Source organism: Scomber scombrus, chromosome 8 (assembly GCF_963691925.1).
Source record: "Scomber scombrus chromosome 8, fScoSco1.1, whole genome shotgun sequence".
Lineage (NCBI taxonomy): Eukaryota > Metazoa > Chordata > Actinopteri > Scombriformes > Scombridae > Scomber > Scomber scombrus.
Window position 1 is genome coordinate 24,129,131 of NC_084977.1, and position 26,705 is coordinate 24,155,835.

Consider the following 26,705-nt stretch of genomic DNA (forward strand, 5'->3'; position numbering starts at 1 on the left):
CTCAGATTCGGCCAACTGAATTACAGATATTGTTTTTTACTCACTCCCACACAGTGACCGGATTATGGTTATGACTGCATTACAAATAAGTTTAATACAGTACCTAAAAACAAATATATGACCAGATATACAGTATCCATTTTAGATTAGGCTTTTGACTTAAATTATTTAACAGAAAGCTTGCATTTTAAACACATGGAGTTTGAAAAATATGTGACAACAAGGCAAGGAGGGTCTTATGACAGAGGGACACTTTTGAGCTATTGCATGTATGATCCAGTTTTTGGAGCTTGACCCACACTATAGGCTAAAAAATCGGTAATATATATATATATATATATATATATATATATATATATATATATATATGTGTGTTGACCTTTCTTTGTTAAGAAAACATGTACCTTATGCGTCCTCCGACCTAATATATTAATTAAGTATTAAGTATTGCATTAAGAGAACAAAATAAAATAAAAACCTAATGATTGTCTATTGATCATGCATTGTGGGTTTATCCATTTAGACCTGAAAGGGTCCGACTGTAATCACATTTAATCATCCTTCTTTACAATAAAAATAATATCAACTTTTTTAAACGTATTGTTAATAGTTGTGTATTATTAAAATGAAAAAAAAGAAAGAAAAGTATCAGAAATCCTACTTTTTGTGTCACCTGATTGGAGTTGGGGCTTGTTTGACTGACAGAAGCTGGCAGGCCACTGGTGAGACAAAGTAAACAAACTGCTGAAGCTATAAATCATTCTCAGACAGTGTGTCGCTAGCAGGGATTTTGAACTGAAGACCAAACGAACTTTGAACAGGTTTTAAGTTACATTTGCAGGTTTAAAGGCTGTTTAATGTGCTAAAGCTCAGCAGTGAATTAGCTACATAGCTTGCTAACTGACATTAGTGGTACACTTTTCCCAGTCAAATGTTTGTTTGGTGACTAGTTCAGGTGCAGGACAAGATGTGTCTTCATGTTTGTAAGTTAGATAAGAAGGAGACGGTAAATCTAAAGTGGGTTGTTGTCTGTAGTCTGTGGCTCTTCTGTTGTGTAGCAGGATGCTATCAGGCTCGGTGTGACCGTCTGCTCTGCCTATGAGCAAACAATACATTACAGCTTTAAACAAGATTTGATTTGCTGTATCAATATAAGGACTCTAGCGACATAAGTAGATGAAATAACAGTATAAAACTAGTGGGAACTATCATCAAATCAAAGAATTTCCCCTTAGCATCCAGACAAGTTATTTACAGAGCAGATATGTATGCTGTTGTGGACAAAAATTTCAGTTTAATCTCAATTTGACTTTAAATGACAAGAATAAAGCCTAGTACTGCATCACTGGTATTATCACATATGTCCCTTTGCAACCTTTAGCTGACAGCTGGCCTCCTTTTTTACAGCAAGTAAAACTGTACAGTACATGTACTATCCTCAACTCTTGGGGGTGAGCTTTGTATGTGTACTTCACATTCATTTTTATTTAAATGTCAGCAGAGAGTCTACAAGAAAAAAAGAGTTACAGAGAGCATTAGATGAGGCTGAACTCCCGAATAAAAACTATGCTTAACTTTCAGATGTTTACCCTACTGCTGGCTGGCTTGATCTAAACATTTAATTCATTTTATTTGTTGACTATATCCTGGCCTAATTCCAGTCTATAAATTGGAATTCAAATTGAAATGTTCCCTTTGCCTTCTTCCTGTGACACCATATTTTCACCAGTAATGTTTGGTCTATTTTTAAACTCCTTACTATGCACATTTCCCAGCCAGTGAGCGTGACATGATGTATTAGGAAAACCTGGATCCAGCTCTGCCATGAAATCAAAAGTTAAGCTAAGTTAAACTTGGATGTGCCAATCATATGTTCTACCTACACAGGTAGGGAGGCTGCTGTGATGGTGAAGGAACAACTCTCTTCAAAGAAATCTCACTACAGAGACAGCTGTTCAAGAAAAAAAGGACCTGACCAAGCGCTGCCCACTCCTCTTTCACTGCCTCCTATCGTTTTCACAAAGTCGACCAATAGAAACAGAGAGGGAACGAGCCAGAGAAAGAGAGAGAGATGGCTGAGGGAAGGGAAAAGGAAAAAGACAGTTTTAGTTATGTCCAGAGGGATCAGTGGGCTGTCTGAATATGTATCTTTTCTACTAGAGCCACAAACCTTTCTCCCTTAATATTCAGCTTGGTGTGAATGGCACACATGGTCACATACAGACAATAATCTTCACAGACCAATACACTGCACTGCACTATGTCTCACTGCTATTGCACTGTGCTGGGCCTTGTGTCTGGACCTGGATGACTGCAGTGTAGACCCAGGCTCTAATCTGCTTAATAATAAATGCTGCTGATGAGACAAGGAGTGTATGATTAATCATCTACTACACAGATTACCCAGAGGACTATTGCTTTGAATGGAAGGCAAGCTGCTAGTGGCATGACACATTGACAAGAGGAGTGACAGTAAAATATTCAAATATAATTTATTATAAAAAGGATGAAATTATATATGTTATTATATTTTCATTATATGTCAGTACTTTGAACTTATTTTACTTTGATTTAAAAAAAAAATAGTTTTAAACTATGCCTTAGAAATGTCACATTGCAAGAGCACCAGAGTCACTCTTTGGACCTGGTGCCCATGTGAACATTGACACTGGTTTGGTTGCTGTAATTAATGTAATGACCATTAGAAGATCCCCTCCCAATGTGCTTAAAATGTAAGTGACAAAATTCAGAGTCCTTGTTTTAAGCAAAAATGTATTTAAAGGTTTTTCTATGGTTATTTGATGCTTTAGCCATTTAAATCAGTTAAATAAAGTGAATATATTTCACAGTTACAGTTTTGTTTTCTGTTTTTTGTTTTTTTGTAAAATGCTGTGTCTGGACGAGTAGTGTTTTCCTATTCAGCTACAGTGGAATGATAGAAACAAAAAAAACTGAATTGGGCACTAAAAAAGACCAATCTGAACAGCTCATATTAACTAACAAAGAAATTCTTAAATATATTTTTGCTGTGGAATCTGGATTTTGTCACCCATCATTTAAATGGTAAATTGACTGTAACTATGTAGCACTTTTCTACTCTTGCAACCACTCAAAGTGCTTTTAAACTAGAAGTCACATTCACCCATTCACACACACATTCATACACTGATGGCAGGGGCTGCCACGCACGGTGCCAACCTGATCATCAGTGGGAAGCTAACATTCACACACCATTGGCGCAGTCATCGGAGCAATTTGAGGTTAAGTATCTTGCTCAAGGACACATCAACATGCAGGTTGGAGGAGTCGAGGATGGAACAGCCGATCTTCCGGTTAGTGGACAACCCGCTCTACCACCTGAGCCACAGCCACCCTTTACATTTTATTGCATTATAAAAGGGTCTCTTAACAGCCATCATGATCAGGAATAATGACTACAGCAAGACAAAATGTTTTAATGTTAATTTGGGCACTTGAATATTGGAATGGTGAACCTATCATTTAAAGCAAGGCTGCATTTCTTATTGTGACAACAGATTCTGCTGTTTTAAGGTTTCTTCAAATTACACTGTGCAGTCTAAACATAATGTAGGTCTCACTTATTCTTTAAAACATAGGAATAAATTAACTTCATCTTAGCCATCTATGACTCTCATCTCATCTCTTTGACATACTGAACCTGTAGTGTCCAAACAAGCTCATACATGTGTTCAAAGCCACTGATTGCAGTATTGCTCCTCAGTTTTCATCACGGGACAAGCCTGATTAATCAAAACTTTTTGGACAAATTAATTATTCAACAGATGTAACACTGCAGTAAGGCTGAGTCTAACAAACTGAATCCATCACATAGGCCTTTTTCACAGCAGATATGTTGACTTGCCATAGTGGGAAAAAACACAGGTGTTACTAATAACATTAACAATGGCTCCATTCTCTTCAATTGTTACAGTAAGCCATGACAGTGTGACAGTGAGCCACTGAGCTGAGTGGATTTTATAACTCGCACCTGTGCTTTTCCTTCACGTCAAAATGCCTTCTGTGAAAAAGGCCTCTTGAGGTTGTTTTTGGTTTGAACAATCAAAATATAAGCAAAGCCACTAAGAGCCTAGACACCTGGACTTGGACAAAATGTGTAAAAAAGCATTTCTCAAAACTCTGGAGAAATGGGCAGTGCTGATGAGCCTGGAATAACTAACAGGCTCTGATCTGTGAACGCCATATTACATGACTAGATTACTACTTTTCTTATCAGTGTAATACACCATGTCTAATTAAATTATTCTTGTCAGTTATTTTAAGACTTCATCTTTAAAGTTTTGTATGTTATAGTACAGTAATAATAGTCTGTGAAGTGTGTGTTGCTCATCTTTTGACAGTTCAATTGTAGCTATATGATAGCTGTATTTGCTAGTTAACACCAGATGGCATTTAAGAAGATGATATATATTCTAGATCAGGTTCTGTCTGGTAACCTCTTACAATCAAGTAATCATTCAGAATGTTTTTTCTTAAATTCATAACTGTCCCATTAATCATTCATAACCCCTCCAATTTATCTTGGTTCCCCCGTGGTGGGGTCCAAATACGTAGGCTGAGAACCACTGGTCTAAACAGAGTTACACCAAGCGTGTTTGAAGACAGAGATATAACACTGATAATATAAAACAGCTGACATTGGGCTACATATGCAAACTATTATTAGTTTAAAAAATGAGTGTGTGTATGTCTATTTTTTGTTGTTTAAAGACTAACTGATCTGGTATCTTCTGCCAATATACTTCTCATCCTGTATTAATTACATTGTTTTTGAACTGAACCTTTATTCCTTGAATTTCTCTTCACTTGCATATCAGGCACTCTATCTGTCTCTGTTGTATCTGCATGTCTGTGTCAATCCTGCTCGCTTGTCTAGCTGGTCAATGTCTGTGGCCAGATGGATGTGGGAGTGTGCAAACTGGTGAGCCAGCTACAGTGACAAACCCTGATAATGCAGACACCAGAAGAGGCTCTGATATAGGCCCTATCAGGTAATACAGCAGCAGAGGACCCAGCCACTCACAGAGAGAGTAGGGCATCAACACAGCATGCTCTTGGCATTGCCAGAGAGATCAATGGTTTGTTTAAATGTGTCTCCCTCCTTCTAGAGTGCCAACCTTTACCCTGTAATATCCGGCTTTGTGAGAATAGGACAGATGGATACATAGACACCCACAGACAGAGACAAGCATGCACGTAGATCAAAAAGACCATTTGTAAGGCTGGGCTAGCCAGACAGACATCTGACACTGGAGTTCCCCTTCCACCTCAACCTCCCCCTCCCATCCCCAACCCAAATCCCCTTTCCTCATTGACCCTCCCACCCTCCTCATCCAGCTTCTTTTGTTTCACACAAACGTTCATCCCTGGAGGCCGGCCGACTCCACAGAGCACTGCAGAGAGGTGCACACAGGGCAGAACTAGGCTCCAATAGCAATCCTCACATATATGGGCATTAGTACACATTATTATTCATATTCACACTATATTATAATGTATTGCAATCATTTAAATGAATTTATTGGAGATTTTTTTCACGGTTTTATAACTGTTCACTCAGATATTGTGATGTTTTATGTTATTTATTTTATGTTGTTTGTCTTTACTCATTGTTGCTGCTGCCTATATCAACCAGGATACTCTTAAAAAAGAAGAATTTTAATTTCAGAAAGGTTTTTTCTGGTTAAATAAAGTCCACAATAATTAAAAATATAAAATTATATATTTTTTTCATTACATAGACCTGTAAGGAACAACATGTCATTCTGCCATATGTGTTGAAATGAGAAATAAATAATCTTGAACTTGAACTGTTCTTTCACGTGAGGCAATCAGAATAAAGGCTGCACATTGTAATTACAGTTTATCACGCAAACTATGATTACTGTTATGATTATGTTGTATTAGTGTTTGGAATTGCAGTAGTAGCAGCAGTAATGGTATGCCTATTAGTGATAGTAATATTAACAGTCATAAAACTTAATGTTGCTCTTTTAAAGACAACAGCATTCATCTCAGTGTGCATAAAGGGGCTAAAGAAAATAATTTATTATGACTGAATTCAACAAAACACGTAGTAGATTCTCCATCAGATTAATGACAAACAGATGGAAGATACCATGTGCCTTTAACATCAGTTAAATAAGTTGTGTATAAGAGTTATCACATTTTTTGGTTTTAATAGGATACCTAATCCATCATTTATGGCCAATTGAGTAAATTGCTCAACTGAGAGTATTCTGTGCATCTGCTGCTTTGTAGCAAAGCAAATTTTATCCTATTAGCTCTTGATGATATATTACTTCAAATTCGTATGCCCATATGGTTAACATGGTAGACATCACTCAAAAAACATTATTTTGCCACGGGAATAAAGCATTGTGTTCTAATATAGGTGTGCGTTTATCTACAATATTGTGGAAATTCATGTCAAACGTTGTCTATGATTACTTTTTGATACTTTACAAATCTACAACATACCACCAAGTCTGGTCTGAACTATATACAATAGTACAAGACTCATTTGCACTGAATATTAGAATAACAAGAATAATATTATAAAATACAATATTTTACACAACCTCTATGGCATTAACACATGTATCCACATTTTTTTCTGCATGATATAGGTCAGTGTAACCATTTAGGTGGGGTCTGGGAACCACTGGGAGCCCTGGAGGGGATTCCAGGAGGTGCATAGCATGATTATATACTTTCACTATTGTTAGCAATTGTGTTGTCCACTGCTACCTCTCCAGCCACACTATAAACAGTTATAGGTAGCGTTTATGTCTAGGCATCTAACTGAAACTTAAGTCAGCGTACAATCGCCATTAAAGTTGCCGTAGGCGGTGGGGGCTCTTACCTGAGCTGTCCATGGTGCTGCAGTCTTCCTCTCTCAGCGGGCCTGCCTTCGGTCCAAGTGTGGCCGCTATGGAGCCTCCGAGTGCGCTGCTCCCGCTGCTCCCTCTGCCGACACTGAAGCTGTCTCCACCGCTATCGACCAACTGCAAAGATTCATAGCCATCGTAACTGGTCTTTTTCTTGTAGGCCCCCAGCAAGCTCATAACCGAAGGACGCAAAAAAGAGGAAATTAAAAGACAAAAGAAGCCTAAAAGACGTGGAAGGCTACGTCGCGCCGTCGCCACCACCACCTCTTGCTGCTACAACTGCTGCTGAGCACACCACATGTCCGAGGAGGAGAGGACGACCCCGCTCTCCTCTGTTTTCTGAGGAAATATTCAGCCGGGTGGCCTGGTCTCTCTCTCTCTCTCTCTCTCTCTCTCTCTCTCTCTCTCTCTCTCTCTCTCTCTCTCTCTCTCTCTCTCTCACCCCACCTCCTCTTTCTCTCAGCTTCTCAGCACTGCATTTTACTACGACACTGCTGCTGCTGAGCTGCTGCTATCACTGTAGTCCCCGACTGAGTCAAAGGGAAATCCACCCTAACACTCAGACCTTCTATGTTAGTGCTGCATAACTCATAGAGCCTATTTATAGGTGCATATTACCTCCACAATACAACATGTAAAAATCTTACACAAAAAAATAAACTTTTCTATAAATAATATTGCCAAAGTAAGCAAAAACAAACCCTAATATTATAGTAATAATATATAAATATTAATACAGATATGTAGGTTGGTTATTAATGCTCACCAGTGATGTCACTGCACGTGTACCCATGTCACCATAAACCAATGGAGACCCAGTTTTGGGTCAATGTGAAAGTTCCTATTGTGGGTGAATTTCCTCTTTAAAGGTTCTTTACTAAATGTCTTCTGGTCAGTTTTGGCTATCCTGTGTAGGGGTGGTACATAGAAAATGTTCCATATTGCATTTTATTGATTGTTTGCACAACACCTGCATTGATTACAACATTTGATGAGTAAAGTAGATTTGGGCTGCAACTAATGTTTATTGTCATAACTGATGACTTTGCCTATGAATGAAATAATCTTTTTGTCCATAAACTATCAGATAATTGTGAAGAACGGCTATCACAATGTTCCCAGAGTCCTAGTTGACATCCTCCAATAGCTTGTTTTGTCTGACAAAGAGTTCAAAATTGAATTAGCAATAGTATAATTAAACGAGAGCAGAACTCACATTTAAAAAGGTGGTACTGACACATTTTTGGCTTTAACAGTGACTAGTATTTTCTGTTGGTTTCTTTGGTCTTCTGTGATATTAAACTGAATATCTTTGGGTTGTGGACTGTTGGTCAGGACAAAACAAGACATTTCAGGTTGTGTCGTGGGTTAATTTTTTTTTTCTTCCATTTTCTGACATTTTATAGAGCAAACAACTAGTTAGTTTCAGCCCTTATTAATATAAATAGTTTCAAAAGTAGCCCAAAGTTATTGCTATACTTTGCAAGACAGACGCATTGTTGTAACAGTGATGCAAGAGGCATAATAGCAACTTAGTATGGTCATACGTTTATACAATGCAGTGTCATCTATTTGAATTATAAAATTCATCAGGTGCAAGGTGTGTGTGGGCCCAAAATAGAGCAAATTTCTTATTGAGTCCCACAGTGAAATTGAACAAAGACCCCTGGCCTAGTAATAATAGAATATTTAAATAAATGGGGTCTTGTAGTCCACAATGCAAGAAAACAGCACCATGCTTTGTCAGAAAAAGGAAAATCACTCTAACTCACTCCTAGCAGCACTGAATGCTAATTGACTCTTTGTAATACAATTAATATTCGACAAAAACCTTTTATGTGTCATTTTATTTTCAATTTTTGTGTTATGACCCTGTCCATGCTCGACAAAACCCTGACCACTGATGGCATGCTTACTTCCTTGGCCTTGTCCTCTGGCAACGGAAACCCTGCATGGTTCTGAAAAGAGGACATGAGCCTGGGAAACTCTTTTAGGAGAGCAGACGGGAGCTCAAAGCACAGCGGGAACGGAATGTCCAAAAGGGAGGAACGATACCCCCGCCATAACCGGACGCAAAGTGCTGCCGCCCCATTGTTGAAATGGTGCTTCCTGTCTAGTTCCTATCCGTGCCTACCAATATTTACCCCTTGATGCCCTTCTGAGGGTGAATGGATAGGATACAGCAAGGAAGAGCAGTGCCGCCATCAAAACCTCAAAACAAATAAAGATTAGAGGATTTCTAGATTAATCAGTTAGTTGATCAACAGAAAATTAACTATTTGGTCAATTGATTGGTTGTTTTATTTTTATTTTTTTATTTTGGCAAAAACACCAAAACATTTTCTAGTTCCAGCTTTTTAAATAACACTTGTGTTACTTTTCTTTGCAATACGTGAACATGATAGTAAACTAAATATTTTTGGATTTTACACTCTTGGTTGGACAAAATAAGCACTTTGGGCTCTGGGAAATTAGGAAGACCATTTTCACTCCTTTCTTTTAAAACACTTAACATGTCATTTATGTTCTTTAAATTTTGCAAAATGTTGTTGTACTTGTTAGTTTAGTATTGTTTCTCTTGTTATAAGTTGAGGGGAAGTCAATTGTATGAGCCTGTGGCATTTTTAAGCTGTCCTGTTACATCTGTTTCATCTGTGTTATCTAGTTTTTTCGCTGCTGTTTATGTGTGAAGAAAAATCTAAAATCTAAGAAAATAAAACCTTCCAATCACAGAAACATTGCATTTATAAACAGTGAAGTTGCAGCTATTGATTACTTTCATTATTTATTAATGTGCTGATAAATCATTTAGTCTATGATTCTGTTTTTTTAAATAGTGAAAGAATTGGATTCACCATTTCTCAGAGGCTACAGTAATGTCTTCAATTTTTTTTTTTGGTGTTTGACTAAGAACCTAAAATGTTAAGATTTTTATTTTATAGTAAATAAGAACATACAGCAAATCGTCACACATGAGAAGCTGGAACCATCAAATGTTTGGCATTTTGCTTGAAAAATGACGATGATGATAAAAACGATTAATGGATCATCAAAACCGTTACTGATGCATGACTTCAGTTGAGGCGAGGTGTAGTATTGTGGATTCTGGTTTACCTGGTTTGATATTGATGCAACCATTGCATAAAAATAAATGCCGACAATAAAGCTAGAGCAGCACTTGCCTTAGTGATCTGTACTAGTATCACGGACACTAGAGCTCTGTAAAGCACTTTGGTCAACACTAGTTGTTTTTCAAATGTGCTATATAAATAGACTGACTTTGATCTTTTAAGAATTCCAAAAAGGCCTTTTAATTCAATGCTTAATTCTATATTCACTGTTTTATGATACTGCTATAACATCATACTAACTCTGGTCTCTTGTCTTTTAAGGAGCCATACCTTTTTTTCACGTTGGCCTCTACAATCATTCTCAAGACTTGATAGAGGATTAATGATTATCCCCATGAGGGTTAAAGCAGAATCCAGGAATCTGCTGGATCAGCTATAGGACTCACATGACAGTGGACTTGAGTCTGTGGCTGTATGGCTGTAAATCTGCGAGTTTTACATCCTGTAATCCAATCCAAGGATTCTTGTTCTCTGATGGAAACAGTGCATATACACCTCCAGCCTAAAATTGCACCAATGCTGTATTGGTTTTTCACTAACACTAAACTGGCAGATTGCCTACTTTTTAGGGGCTGAAAACTGAATGATCACATGTTAAAATGATGCTAAGAAAGACACAGATTCCCCACCTGTTCCTTTAACCATAAAATATCTTTAACCCCTGATACACCTACTTGCAATGCATCCTAATTTACAAATGGCATAATTTAATAGTGCAATTCTCTGCATTAAAATTCTGTCTGTCTGACCAGTTTTTAATGCCTTACACGTGATGTATGCACACTACATCCCCGACTCTACGGCAAAAGGTGACTCAGTGGCAAATGATCAGAACAGGACGCCACACCAAGCTGTGTTAAGCTGTTCACGTGACATGCATGACGCCAGTGATGATGTGACGGCGCGCTATTGGACAATACGAGAGGAGCTGTCCTCTCTCAACATACAGCCAGTCATGGATGATGATGAAGATGATGACTTTGATCATATTTATGATGAAGATACAAAAACCTTGTCATTCAAATATCGTGACGCTGGGACAATATTCTATCTCTAGTATTTGGCTTCTTGAAATGTGGCCCGTAAACATGATTTGACGGGATGCTATGCGCTTTTAATGGGTGTCCTGAAATGCCGTTACCGAAATCATCAGCTGACACAGAAAAAAAATCCATCTGAAGTGACAGCCTCCATAGGCTACTGTTCATTCAATCCAGTCCAGTGGATGTAATAAGCTGTCATAAGATTAAAGCAACATCAGCACTGGTTCTACATAAAAGATCAAATGTATCATTACACATAGTCGACACCCAAAAATAACCCAAATGATGTCATTAATGCTGGGGTGCGCATATCTCCAAATAGAGGCCCAGACAGGTTTGTGACTTAATATTGATTTGACTATCAAGTGAGGACAAACAGAAGGTTCCCCCCTGGAACAGGTGCATGTTGATGCAAACCTCCACCGAGCAGAGAGATGCACTACAGGAGGGAAGTGTTTTCAGAGGTAACCTGCTATTATGTAACATCCCAAATACACACACATCATGATGCTCTGCCTGGTTACAGGAGAGACACAGTCAAATAACGCATCTAAGCTCATGAAACACATCAAATGAGAAGAAATAGACAGCCCAGTATGACTTTACCTTTCAGTGCGCTGTCTACCATTCTCCCGGGAGCGCCGTCTTGTGCCGTAGTGGAGATGCGCTTTGAACTCCGGCTCCTCTCTCCGATACCGACCTTTGATTTGTCATTCGCTGCCAGTCAAAGGTCAAAGCATTAAACGTCCTATGGGACTTTCAGTCTTAAAGGAATTCCCCGGTAGCTCCCAGAATACCTGTCAGTAAAATTTCAGAGGCAGCACCAAGCTACAGCATCATCATATAATCACATTTTTGGCATATGAGCAACAAACAAGGTCCCGCGATAGCGACTGGTAGATCTGTAGAAGATGTGGCTGAGTGTAAGCGAGTCAGCTGGAGGTAGTGTGGATGTTTATGGATCTGTACAGTTGAAACTGCGCCGCTCAGTGTATCCTGCAGGCACTGTCACTGTGGCTGAACCAGCTTGGTAAAACCAGGGGTGGATTTTTGAAACGGGCTCAATGTAATCTCCTCATGTAGAAAAAGATGCTGAGGAAAAGCTTTTATTCATATGAGAAAAATGCAGACTACAGAAATCACTACAGGTGGCATTAGGAACACGAATAATGCAAGAATTGTTGTGGGGATTAAATATCTGATCACAAAATCACGACTGAGCACCCTTTAAAAGGTCCCTAGCTATATGATAAAAAAGGCGATTAAAAAACCCTGAAATGCAACATCACATATGCTGACATTTTACTGGTATAATAATAATGTATTTGTTATTCCGCTGGAAATGCTGTTCCTCATCTATAAATCTGCATCATGGTTCAAGCATGCACAATACCGCGCTGCACCTTCTGTCAAAGGTAAACACGGCAGATGAGACTGTGTAATCCGTCACAGTGCGGGGCTGTCACACAGAGTCTAATGCACATGGAGTTTATTTACAGATCTGAGAGGATTAGACAGGAGAGCCGCATGTTTTTCAGGGCGTACTAAGAAAATCCACCTTTGCTTTGGTTTCCAGAGCACGTTTGCACACCCCTCCTGCTGCTTCCTGTTTTTCTCACATCATATGAAAGATCAAGGTGCAAAGAGGGGAGGAGCATCCAATACGTTTGTGTTTGCTGGAAAGAGAGGAAGAGTTGTATTGTTTAAAACATAAACACTTAACATTAATGCCAAAGTTTCATGTTTGGCTTTTTGTGGTTACACTGCCCTCTTGCTTACAGTATACTTACACTGAGAAAAAGTGTTAACAGCAGCTATGGAACAATAATGACTATCTGCACCCTAATGCATCAAATCAGTGCCCACAAAATATTTTCTGATCTTTAGTCACAGTAATTATTCACTGCAGGTGTGTGCATGTTGCTCTACAACCGTGGGATTACTATGGAATCACATACAAAGGAGTCAAAGTAAACATGATGAAAAATGTTTTATTCTTCTTGGAATGTAACACGTTTGGACAGCATTGTATATACAAAAAAATCAGCAGGGAGGTGTGGTCACATTCACATCACACACCCATTAATTCAACAACAAAGTCTGGGCATTCAGGGATCATTCTGCACTTCACTACAAAAACAAAGTGTAAATCACCTGTAACTTCAACTTCATACTTCCATCAAGAGCATGAACAATTTGCTGACATTTTGCATACATAGACATCTTATCTAAGTTTCTGTAACAGAAATATGAATGTTTGAAACAGTCATGGTGCTTCTTTTTGGTATATTTGGTGTCCCTATCTTCACGTCTGTGATAGCCAAGTCAACTCAAAATTGTTTCAAAGGTTCAGTTTGTAAAACTAGTATCTCTATCCCTAGTATCTAGAAAACAAATAACCCACCAAAAGAAGAAAAACTTGATACCACAAATTAGATTAGAAACATTGGTAATGTTGTACTTGATGTGGTGTGTTAGTTATGGGCAATTAGTGTCTGTTTCTTCATAATGAATAAAGGTGCTAAAAAAAACTTCTGAATTGTACTTGGCCAGTATTAAAAGAGCTGGAAAATACAATTAAAACGTATTTGTTGGTCTTTATTGCACAGGTTGGTCACTAGTGAGTGTGAAATGCAAAGTCACATTTTGTTTCTATTGGTTGACAATCTTTTATCTTTAATTGACCATATTTAGAAAAAAAATTTCTTTAAAACAATGAAATTAAACAAGTTGTTCATCCTGCAACAATGATTTATACATTCAAACAACCTGAAAAATGGTCTCACTTATATGTAACATTACATCATATAAACAACAATCTCTGGCATTTTGAAGTTCAAAATTTCAAGGCAACCACATCTATATTTAAAGGAATGTTACAACTTTATAGGCACTCTATATTATGTGCATCGGCCTTCATCGCAGCCACAGAGTGACTGTGAAGGCTGCTTGTACCAGTCTAAGAAAGACTGCATAGCATTCTGCAGCATTCCAGCACAAAAAGTAAAGAATAGCAGTTTATATAGTGCAAATTGTAATGAATATATTCTAGAAACACCAAGCTGATAAAGCCAAATATTTAAAAACTGGTTCTCTGAGAGACTTTTTGGTGCTAACATACCCCTCTGTCACTGGTTCATAATGAATGAAATCTTAGTACTGGAGAGCTGTACTGTGAAGGGAATATTTCGTTCTCTATAATATATAATTTTTTGCTTTTTGCTTTTAACCTTTGGTTTTGCCACACCTCTCTTGAAGGAGCTGTGGTTTATATTCAGTGTATGTTACAGACAGCCGCAAATAAACATCCAAATTTGTAAAGAATCGTTGACTGCTTCTGTAATAATCATGATTCACCAAGATGATCAGTTTTGCTATTTGCTACTAGGATCCTAACACGTTACTATGGTAATGCAGAAATCAACACAATCATAAAGCTCTTCAAATAAAAGTAAAAAAGCATTTTATGATATCCAAAACAAAGTGGATGACTACGTTTCAGTGTCCTTGTCCATTTCTCTAAATCCTGCTGTTAATGAGGAATCTAATAGCCAAGTCCAGCATGTAGGAACATTACCCATCATCACTTTCTCTCTCTAGATGTTTCCCTGTGGTCTTTTCATTCTGAGTCGTGTCAGGGTGTCTGAGATTGGCAGGCATCTAACGGCTGTGTGTGCATCTTGGTGCTGAGAAGAGAATTGATATAAGGCCAAATCCGATCTGTTTCTGTACCAGAAAATGAATGCAGGATTCCTTGTGACCTGAGTGAAGAAATAAGAGCACAACTAAGTTAATTATTGTAGTTGCGAAATGTTAAGAAAGACTATCATCATACAAATCTTTTGTTACATAATAGTTGATGCCTGAACAAAATACATCAAAGTTAAGGTGTGCTTTGAGAAAATGGTTGGAAGGAATATAATATCACTGTTGAATAAATACTCAAATACTTGGTATCGGAAAGGGAAGCATTTACTGACTTGTACAAGTCTATGACAGGCTTGGCCACATCTTTGTAGTGTCTCAGTCTGGCCATCAGGGCTTCTGGCTTGTCATCATCATGCTGAATCAGTGGCTCCCCAGTGATGTCATCCTTACTCTGAGGAAGGCACAACAATGTCACAAATGCAAAACACGCAGTGCTCGGAAATCTTATAACAGAGGAGACTACAACACATAACAAAACAGTTAACAACTCATTTGAACACAATAAATCACGCTGCAGATTGATGCATTATCTATAGTCAATATCAATAATCATGGCACTTGTATTATATAAAGATATAAAGTGCAATACAGATTCCAAGGTGATTTTTTGTATCCCAGTTGTATCCTGATTCGAACTGCCTTCTATGTTACATGAGACCTCATCCATTCTTCTTGTCTTCTTTTCTGTATACTATACAATAAAGGAAAAAATGCTGCTAAACAGCTCTCAGGAGTTGAGTAAGCTAAGAATTTTGAAATAGTTAATTAGTAAATTGTGGCAGTGCAAGTGCAGTAACAAACAGCTTGGTTTTGCAGAAGGTGATGATTTGAACAAGGGATTTGTCCCCCATCTGGTTCCAATCTCTCGTTATGACAAGCATCCACCCTTCTGAGGCAAGACATTAAACCCATACCAGCCTCAAATCACATGACACAAATCCTCTGGGGGAGAAACTAGAAAGGAAAAAGTTGTCCCCAAGGGGCAATAAATATTTCTAAATGACAAGGAGAAAAACTTTGAAGCACTGTAACTCTACTGTCACATCTCATTCCACTTATAAACTAAGACTTTCAGACCTGCACTTGTGGTGGGTTGAAGCCCATGTTGTAGACTCTGCCACTGCCTGGGTGAATCCAACGGTCACTCAGTCTCTCCCTCAAAGTCTCATAAGGGATGTTGAGGCTGATGACCAAGTCAAGCTGATACAAATTGTTTAGGGCCAGGGCCTGTGAGAGTGTCCGTGGAAAACCTAGAAAACATGTAGTGGAAGGAATGGGATGCTGTGAGGCCATCATTATCCAGTATTAGCTGTTTATTTATGTAAACCTGCATTGAATACATATTTCAAGTTCTGACTATCGTTGTGATGGTCTGTAGCCATAACATCATAACTAAATTATGTTACGTAAAAAGCAATGCTCTCCATTATTCACCTGGGTGGACCACCGGTAGTAACAAGAAGAGTAAGGCTGTATTCAGACCAAATAAGGTGGTGTGGCGAAAATGATATTTTCTGTTTGTTTCGCAGCACTCATATTCTAGGGCATAAATAAACAAGTCCAAACCTCTGCTCAAAACTGCGGCAGTCCCCCATGCCGCCTGATTTGGTCTGAATATGGCCTAACACTGTGTCCTAATTCTATATACTCCATATACAGTTTAGTCTTTAGATAAAAAGACAAGAGGAACATCAAAGCTATTATAATTCATTTTAAGAAACATAAATGCACCAGATTTCATGGCAATCCAATCAATAGTTGTCAAGACATTTTAAACATAACCAAAAATGTGAACCTCCTGGTGGCGCTGGAGGAAAAGTCAAGGGGTCACCAGAGTCAGGAAACATGACTGTCTGTAAAAAAAAAAAAAAAAAAAGTGTGCCCATTCATCTAGTAGATATTCACTGGATAAATGACACATGTGACCTGCTGGTGGAAGATCAGGGACAACCAAAGTCAATAAGATTCATCCTTTGGGCACAATGGATATCACCAGCCCCAACTTTTATGGCAATCCATCCAGTAGTCGTTAAGATGTTTCAGTCTGACCAACATTGTCACCTCTAAAGAGCCACACTGCTGTTGTGGCTAAAAACAATAGTAGACAGAGAGAAGAAGTATTACCACTGCTGGTAGTGTAGTCTTTTATTCTACTTTTATATATTTTAGATTGGATTATTTATTTGATTAACCTGCCCCAATCTCTACAGGAAAACTATTTCATCTTGCCCTACTCTATGAGGAAGTCAGAGGTCAAAGTGATCTCCAGAACACTTGAGGTAATAGTTATTCAATGCCTTGCTCAAGGACACTTCAGCATGGCTGGAGGTAGCTCTCAAAGAGAGTTTTAATGTACATTCTCCTGTTTTAGAGTGTGTGTGTGTGTGTGTGTGTGTGTGTGTGTGTGTGTGTGTGTGTGTGTGTGTGTGTGTGTGTGTGTGTGTGTGTGTGTGTGTGTGTGTGTGTGTGTGTGTTTGTGTGTGTGTGTGTGTGTGTGTCTGTGTCTGTGTGTGTACGCAACCTTGGAATGGATGCCATGGATTCTCTTGCTAAACGAAAACTATTTGTTTACTGATCAGGTTTAAACCTGTGTAAACCAATCAGTTTGTTTCATGTTTGGCCTTACTGATCAGGTTTAAACCTGTGTAAACCAATCAGTTTGTTTCATGTTTGGCCGCTCGCTCAACGATAGATAATATTTAACCTTGAAAAAGCCACAATCATCTGCAGTGATAATGTTGTCCTCCCCGGCTCTCACACAAGTTACTAATGTGCTCAAACTAAATATGTTACTAAATAACATCATAACGTCCTAACTAAACACTAACTTCAATGTTGATTTTCAATGTGCTTCTCTCTCCTATCCTTCCTCTCTCTCCTCTCTACCCCAAACCGGTCGAGGTATTCAATACTCCAGAGTACTAATTATTCACAGATGCACTGTAGGATAATGTTCAGTGTATTTTTCCATTTCCTTATTCCACAGGCTCAAGTAAAGGACACACTACATATGGAACTTTGGAGGCCATAATTCTATAAATGCAAAAGTGTAAAACATGCTTTCTTGATGGCTCTGCCTTTAACATCGGTCTTGCGATTTTGGGGGTGGCACCTGAAGTGGCCAGTCAGATTCAAGGGGTGGCTCGCAATTCCCACAACTGGCCATGACACTGCATTATGAAAAACAGATTCCCTCATGATAGATAATCAAGGCAGAAGTTGGAGGTTCCTGCTGGGGTACTCTGTTACATCAGTGGAATCAAGTACCAAGCATGAACTATAATAAAAACAAAAGCAATATTTTTTTCTCACCATCCAAAAGCCAACTGTGGCTGTTCAGTTGTTCCAGTCTGGGCAGCATCAGTCTGGTCATCACATGGTCAGGCACCAGCATGCCTCTCTCTACGTGGGTCTTCACTAACACACCTGCCTCTGATACATAACAGGTAAACAACAGGTAAATATTGACAATGCATGTCCACTTCTGCTTCCTTCTTCAGAAGTTCTATAACAAGTCTGGAGAGGGCCTTGATAAAATGCTGTCCAATTACAACTTCAAAACATTATTAATGTAAAACTATCTGACCAGAGATTATGAAAAGTTTGAAAATTGTCACTGCAAAGCCACACTTCCTGCTTTAACTGCACTTTCAGATGTCATCTGTACTCCAACACTTCAATGAGTGAAAGCAAAGAGAGGCTATTGTCCCTTTTTGAAAGGGAAAATTAACTTAAAATGTAACTGGAAACTCTGGAGCCCGATATGGATTATTTAATGAATATCCATGCCAAGTCGTTCATTCACTAAACACATATTGAATTTACTAGTTTATCATTCCTGAAAATGATTTTCAATAGCCAAAAGAAAAAAAATGCACACATGTTTTTACTTAAGCTCTCTGAACTTAACTCCAATTTTATTATCAGTGTGTATGAGCTTGACACATGCTGGACATCAAATGGACTCCAGTTGTGCAGCAATAATGAGGAAGTTAAAAGAGACGCCATCAATGTTTTGATCTAATCTAAGACACATAATATTAATGAAAGCCTTAATTCGAGGCTTTACATGGACTAACACTGAAGCATTGTGTCGCTGAACAGATCTGAAATCTCTACACTGGGTTGAAATCAAAAAGACAGAAATAAGGTTTACTGTCATCCAAATGTCTCGTGCTCTGGTGTGTGGATAAATGGATGGAGATTTATAGTCAAACGGGCTTCTAGGAAACAACTGTGGAGCAGATAGCTTACTTTTGTCGTATTCATAATTTTTACTTTCATAACAATTATTATTATTTAGCTATGATTAGCTTTTTTGAGAATTATAATAATACTGGCAGCAGAAAACAGAGGAATCGTCACATTTACGCATGCAGCATTGCATACGAGTTTCTAGCAACTTTTTTCTGCAGTTCTTCCTGTTGAAAACACAATATTGACGTCCATGCTGCTGCAGATGAACAACTGTATCCTACCTGTATTTGCTGCTATGCTCTCTCGTAAATAGTGGCCACTGGACAGATATTGCAGGCCAAAGCTTTGCGCAATCCTCTTGGATATCGTTCCTTTCCCTGATCCTGGAGGACCCATGATAGCAGCTCGGAATAACTTGGCCATGTCTTCCTCAAAAAACAGGCTGCTACAACCTCCGGGATGCAAAAAGGTTAGTTTTTCCTGTTCGTGTGCGAGAGGACGAATTAAATACTCTCAGTCAGTTGCACGCATGAGCGATAATACAGGTCTGAGAATTTATTGCCAAAGTAAATTCCAGTTTATTTCTGGAGTCTTCGGATTTTTACGCAGAGCCCACTCTCTGCGCGCATTTGGGCTATCCTGCTCTGTTACTCAAACCGAGTCAAAACGCCCTTTTCCTTTTTTTTCTTTTCTCGGCCCCGTTATGGATACATTACGCCCGTCTGCGTCTTTAAGAACACAGACTTTTCTCTGCGAATGAATGAGAGCGTCTCCACAACGCCCTATTTTTTCTGCGCACATCATCCAGAAAAAATGCGGATGGTTGATTCGCGGTGTGATCTGGTTACTGTAGTTTTATATACAATACTGATATACTCATGTAATCTGTAACTGTGAGTCACTGACTTATTTTGTTTTGTATTTTTTTATAAGAGAAGGAAATATGCATATTTTACACGCACATAGTTTCACTGGAGAACCAGGTTATCTCCAGGTTATCTAAAGGTTGTCTATCTATCTATCTATCTATCTATCTATCTATCTATCTATCTATCTATCTATCTATCTATCTATCTATCTATCTATCTATCTATCTATCTATCTATCTATCTATCTATCTATCTATCTATCTATCTATCTATATGACCGTCTGTCTGAAGCAGAACAACAACAACAAGAGGGCGTTTTTATTGTTTTTTGTTTTTAGAATTTATGACAGTCATAACTCATAATTAGAGAGGGATTAGCATGTCAGCTTCTGGCAAGCAAAAATGCAATGCCAGCAAGAGAATGAAATAAAAATAAACCCTATTGCAACATATTTTCAGGGAATGCCTTTATGTGAATAAGGTTTTCTTCTTCCTTCCGCCCTTTTTCTACCTTAGTCACCCCCTTAGTTACCACTTGAAGTTATTCCTCAAGACAAAAATCTGACTCATGGGCAAATATAAAAAGTTGTTTGTCTTGCTACTGCCAAGAATTTCATGAAAAATCAGATCATCTGACTTCCAGTAAGTCTCCATGTTGAGGCTTGTCACTGGGATTTTCTAAAGCAACGTCACTCATTTAAAAAAAGAAAAAGGAGAATAAGGCTTGTCTGAGTATAATTACAATATTGATGATTGATTTAGCTTATTGTAAGGCCACATTTTCTTAAAAAAAATGTAAATAAAGAGACTCAGTTCTGTAATGAATAAGATAGTTTTGTTATTACTAATTGGGTATAGTGGGCTATTTTTGGATTCCACCACTTGTTGACAGCGTCCCTCTCACGTATAGGTATATATATATATATATATATATATATATATTATTACTTCTAGTTTGTGTGTTTTTCTTATGCTTGTGCACTCCTGGCAACAGGCGCACAGAAGCACATGAGTCGCTGTCATTCCGCACAACATTTGCGGACGGGAGGAGTACTTGTTGCGAGCCATACGGCGGCGGCAGCGCGTCCCTGAGCTGTCAAGTATTGCGCACAGCCTTCAGTCTTCAGTCAGTGGAGTAACCCAGACTAATCCATCAGACAAACAACTCGGAAGATTATCATTTTTTAGCCTAACGCAACTAATTTTTATCTCCACACCCGGAAGCCTGTTTTTAAAACCATGATCATTTTGTCACATGGCTTCGGAGAATTCAATAACAACAAAAAATGGCGACAATCACGTTGCTCTGTGTGGTCTTGCTGCGTCATTAAAAATATTCATGTAAACACGGGGCATTCAACGGGAAAATTACAGGTAAGTGATCCTAATATCTGCATCTAATACGGACAGAATGTAATTAAAAATAAATGTTTATATTTGGATCCTACAGCATGCTGTTTGTTTTTACCCAGAAAAGGGGTGTGTATGCAATGCTGGGGCGTTAACGTTTGGCTGCACAATATTCAGTGCGAACATTGCACTTATATTTAGCCTTTAGTCGCGTTTCAAAGAGCACGTTGAGCCCCCCTAGAGCAGGTATGTATGATATTATGTAATACCATAAATAACGGTGTTGTTTAACTTTTGTTTATTTGTAGAAAGAAGCAACAAACAGAAGCACCTTTCTTGTTTCAGTTATCGCTGTTGTCCTTGTTCCTCAGCACCAGTTTATCGCAGCCATTGATGAGTGTATTGAAACGCTCACAGTTTGAGGTCTACAAGCCATTCCCTAATTATTTACATTGAGGGGATATTGCAATATGGATGTGCTTTCGTCACAGAGATGATTATATGATCACCGATGACAGTAAACGTTGCGTGCTACATGTGTTTGTCCTCCGCCCTGTTTAGTTTTTTGCACATGTTGCTTTGCTATATCCACGTCTGACACGAACATTTTTGGCCAGTGCCCTGTGTAGCGGGGCTAATGGAGTTGTTTACATGAAGTGCAGAGGGCGGACTCACTGGAGAGGAGGAGGAGGAGCCGCGACGTCGGCCAGCGCCAGCGACGCGACCGGACTGCTAGAGAGGTTTCTCGCGCCCCGGGGGGCGGAGCCCGCGAGGAGAATCATAACAAGTCTGACGTCACTCGGCCTTGTGGTTGGTATAAAAACAATAATGATAATAATATGCAGTAGTTTGTCTCCACCAGTGCTAGAGGATAGGGGGAAAATAAATCTTTGTACTACTACTTGTTTTATAATATGAGCCCTCTGTGCAGCATTATTCAAAATACATAATAGTTACATTTACAAAATGCACAAAAGGTGAAAAGCAAACACCCTCCTCCTCTGTCCATGTTGTTTGCTGTCGCCAAATTCACATGCAGTAGGTCACTGAGTTCAGTTCAAGTTCCGCATGTGCACGCTTGTACATTATTAACTGCTCACCCCTGTTCACAGGTAGGCAAGAGATTGCATGAATATGATTATGAACTATAAAAAACTGTTCAGTGAACATAATGAGTTTGATTTTGTAGCACATAAATCATATGTCGTATGGATTTCCTTTTGGCCTCACCAGAAGATAATGTTTTTTATCTGAATTATTTGGTGATTTAAAAAAGGATCATACAACTTAGTTTTGTAAGTTAAGAAATACTATTGAGTTTTCATGCATCATCACATCCATAAAACCTTTTTTCCATCACATAATGGACAATAGAGTCTGTCATTTGCAAGAGATAATCAATAATTGCACCACTTTGATTGGACAAATAGTGAAACTTATCATGTACACATAAAAGCCTACATAAACAGATACAATATCTTAGCCTGACTAAGTAGTATCAAGGAAACCTGTTTAGTTAAGATTTTTTGGAACAATTCAAACTTAAGAACCATTTTAACATTACCACTTTTTTCCATTTTCTTCATGTTCTCACAAAGGGTTCAAATGAGCTAGTTATTTTTACTTGTGTCCCGAGTATTGAGTATTGAGTATTGTGTCCGAGTCCCGTGTTAGTTGGCAAAAGATGTCCTGTTGTGACCACTGGTGGGAAGGATATTTTAAAAACGAATGTCTTCAAATAAAGGATTGTTTGGTTGCACAACTGGCTTACTCAGTAGATTCACCTATCAAAATACGGTATGCTACTTGAAAATTACAGAAAACAAATAAAATACTGGATGTTTTACATATGATTTGTTTGAGATACTACCAAATAAGTTGCTATAAATGCAAAAGAAAAAACTTTTTCTGCACACCTATTGACCTATGGCACACTAATTATGGTTGGATGACAGATGGAGCAAAGTCTCAGACTGCTAGATTTGACGGGCTGCCCTGGTTCAGTTATCACAGTGCTGATGCTGTCCCCATCGAAGGTACAGTACTGTGATAACTGAAGGATGGCTGCCAACTTGACACTAATGCAGCGGATCGAAGCACATTCGGCGAACAAGAAAGAGGACGAAAGAGCATGCGGAGAAACGTGAGTAAACCAAAAAAAAGCTCTTTTAGATGCCTGTAAATGTGCTCTTTTTTAATAAATTTTTGTCCCTGGTTCAATGTGTCAGTATATTATGCTCTGTTACAAAACTGTTTATCTGTTGTGTATTAAAGTAGGCTACAAGAAACATTAACCTGTAATTTATTATTGTCCTCAGTACTCATGTATTTATATTATGACAAATAAAGTGATATCTTTTTTTTTTATTAAATGCTCATGTTCTTTTATTTGTCTGTGCTGTGGAAAATTCAGTGGTCCTTAAATCAGTTTCAGCTGTGAAGTATACTGTAACAAAACAGAAACATTTACAACATTAGAGTTGCATCTGATATGAATTTTAAATTTTAATTTAGCTCATTATTACATAGGTCTCTTCATAGCATGACCTATTAAACTCCATTAAGCATCAAAGCTAATGCACATCACATAAACCATCCAAAGCAAACTTTCCACATTCCCTTCCTGTTTTGTGACTTGTTTATAGTCAAACCTGATGACTCCAAAACTTTATAAATAACATTTTAAGGCAAAATATGTGTTACTTTATCAGGTAATAAGGGTGTGGATCAACATTTACCTATTGGTAGAAACAATGGCTGAAGTGCAAGATAGTCAATATGAAGGATCCACATTGTTGTCAACAGAGGGAGCTAAAATACTTAACATTGGAATAGTTTTAAGTCTACATAGGAAGTTTACAGCTCTGCCCTATTGTGTAATCCAAATATGAAACCTTAATAATGTCTATCTTAATGGTTAAAACAAATGTATTTCTCATTTGTCATCAGTTTAGGTTATAGCTTAAAGATATGGCCAAATTTGGGTTTTGATAACACAAAAAGAGACTAATTCCTTGTTCCATTACTATGTAGTTAAACAGTTTTTAGACATTACTTAACTCCAGGGACAGCTACTGTCTCCGTTTTGGTATGAAATGCTAAGTCATTGTTGTTTTGGTGATTGTCAAGGTAATTTTCAATATTTAATATCAGTATTTCACAGATCAAAGGACATTTTTACTGTGACTGGTGATGTCATTAAACTGAAATGAATCATACTTTCACAGAACACTGTTTTGAATAATATAGCACTCTTTGAGTCATGTCTGATAAACCACAGGTCACTCTGCACCTGTCCTTAGTATGTTTGCCTCAAAGGGTACATAATGTAGCTTCTTACTGTGGAATTCCCCTCAGAGTCATGATACATATAATGTTTTTGTCTCACTCTAACCTCAAACTACTCAACTTGACTTGATTGACATGTTTTTCTGACTCACTGTGCGATATCTAGTGACTTTGTGGTAAAGATGTTGATTATAAAATACTGCTTCGATCAAAAGCCAAATGAGGGTGAATTTACAGAGCTCAATGATCCTAAGCCAACGGATTTTCACACTAGTCTAATAAACTATTGTCTTTATCATGGGGAATTTCTTTCTCACTTCCTTTAATGAAAGGCTGTATGTGACAACTGGGAACCACCTACTCTGTTTGTCTTACAGAAGCCTCATGTCCGTGTTCTTTCAGTGCAGGAAGACGGTAGTTTTCCCTTTTTATCAACACAGCTCCCTGTCTTTTCCCCAGGCGGTTGAAACAATAGACCAAGTCACTTACTATCAGCTGTAAGCAGCAGTGATGCCATTTTGTGCTTATAGACCAGCTGTTGTTTAGCAATCCACAGTGATGGTTGCTCAAAAAAGGGAGTGAAAGAACAAATATATCTAACTAAATCTCTGTTATAGTGTTGTAAATTGGCTAACTATTCATCTTATTTCACTGGAATGTACCAGCTCAGGAATTCAATACATTCCTTATGATCATGAGTGATGTATAACCCGTCTATTTCACACAGCCATTTTTATCACAGATATGTTGTTAATAAACCATGAAGTCTGTCAATATTTACACAAAGCCACTCAGTCTCTTTATTTGATCTTTTGACTACTGTTAGTTGGGAAAATCATTTGTTTTGTGATCACCTAGAGGGTGCTCTTCACTTATTCCTAATTATAATAAGGATAGAATTGTTGACTTATTTATTATAAGCTTGGTGATTTCCCTTACCTTTTCAAGCAAAATGTCAAACATTATCTAGTTCAAGCTTCTCAAATTTGATACTTTTCATTGTTTTTAACATCATATTAAATTGGGTATCTTTGGGGATTGGACTGTTTGCTGGACAAAATATTTGATGACATCACTTTGGGCTTTAGGAAATGTAGGTAATTTTTCACTTTTTTCCCTATGTTTTATAGACCAAATGATTCGGCAGAAAGAATCAATAATTTAAAAAATTCTATTCGCAACCCTAAAATGCAAACATTTGTATATTACCCAAGTTGGAACATAATCCCATAGCATTTGATATACAGTTCTGAGTGAATGATTATTTAATGCCCAAACACACATTTAAGATATTGGTATCACTGTAGCTCAGCCTTTGGAGTACACTCAAAGTTTCCAGTAAACAGCCACATCCAAAAGGACAGTTATGCAAATGAGCAAGAGATGGGGACCCAGCTCTGGTAATGACAAGCACAAGCTATGACTGCATATTGTGGGGTTTTGTAAACACTATCACAAGATGTTTTCTCATAGCTCAAACACAGCTCTGAATGATGAAGATGAATAACAGCAGTCCTCCCTGATGTGGTGTTTACAGGTTGTGCATAACTGTATTTAAGTATATGAATTCCCTGGGGATTTACTCTAACCACAGATATAAAGACATGCTTAACTCCAATCCTTACCCTCTAAGTCTTATCTTAATATCTTATGTCTCCTTTCTTGTTGGCCTGGTACTAAGTGGTGAGGATCAGACCTTTTGAGATGATGTTTGTCAAATGACAAATGTATCGATTTACAATAGAAAAAAGGAAAGCATTGGATCTCAAAGTCTCATTGAAAATCAACAGGTTTAAAGTGTTTCCTCATACAAAGGTTCATATTGATATAACAGTGTTTTAAGGTTATTTTTCCTCATGCTGTTATAGTGTTACAGATATGTTACGGACCCCCTAACATATAAGCTCGCAGAGAGGGCTTAACATATTTAAAAGGACGCTCAGACACAAGAGTTCTAAATGAAACAAAAGTTTATTTAAATCGAACAGTAGAATTCAAACAAAGTATCAACAAAAAGAGGATGGAAATCCCAGCTGAAATAAACTAAGAAAGGGAAATCACTGGGCCAGCCACGCAGTGGGCCGTCACACCCAGCTATTCCCTCTAAACTATCATAAAGGAAAAGCAAAAGAAAACCGAAAACTGGACTACCTGTAATCTCCAACCCCAAACTAAAATAACCAATTAACA

At 38.0% G+C, this 26,705-nt stretch overlaps 2 protein-coding genes across 7 annotated transcripts in view; both read right to left on the minus strand.

Annotated features, from left to right (window-relative positions):
- The window catches only part of dnajc6 (DnaJ (Hsp40) homolog, subfamily C, member 6), a 42,727-nt gene extending 30,769 nt beyond the window's left edge, over positions 1-11,958 (minus strand). For 3 of the 5 annotated variants that reach the window (XM_062423931.1, XM_062423932.1, XM_062423930.1), the window contains exon 1: positions 6,905-7,272. In XM_062423931.1, the coding sequence (XP_062279915.1) occupies positions 6,905-7,106 (202 nt within the window). In that variant the 5' untranslated portion in view covers positions 7,107-7,272. Of the gene's footprint in view, positions 1-661; positions 726-6,904; positions 7,273-11,709 lie in introns of those variants that run through there. The other 2 variants (XM_062423933.1, XM_062423934.1) reach the window with 2 other exon arrangements.
- ak4 (adenylate kinase 4) overlaps positions 1-19,431 on the minus strand; it is a 439,278-nt gene extending 419,847 nt beyond the window's left edge. The window contains exons 1-5 of one of the 2 annotated variants that reach the window (XR_009925434.1): positions 19,290-19,431; positions 18,124-18,243; positions 15,889-16,061; positions 15,084-15,202; positions 14,207-14,864 (exon numbers count right to left, since the gene is read on the minus strand). Coding sequence is in view for 1 of the 2 variants with exons in the window: in XM_062424541.1 (XP_062280525.1) it covers positions 14,738-14,864; positions 15,084-15,202; positions 15,889-16,061; positions 18,124-18,243; positions 19,290-19,431 (681 nt within the window). In the remaining variant the exon portion in view is untranslated. Of the gene's footprint in view, positions 1-13,078; positions 14,865-15,083; positions 15,203-15,888; positions 16,062-18,123; positions 18,244-19,289 lie in introns of those variants that run through there. The other variant, XM_062424541.1, reaches the window with a different exon arrangement.
- Between the last annotated feature and the right edge of the window lie 7,274 nt (positions 19,432-26,705).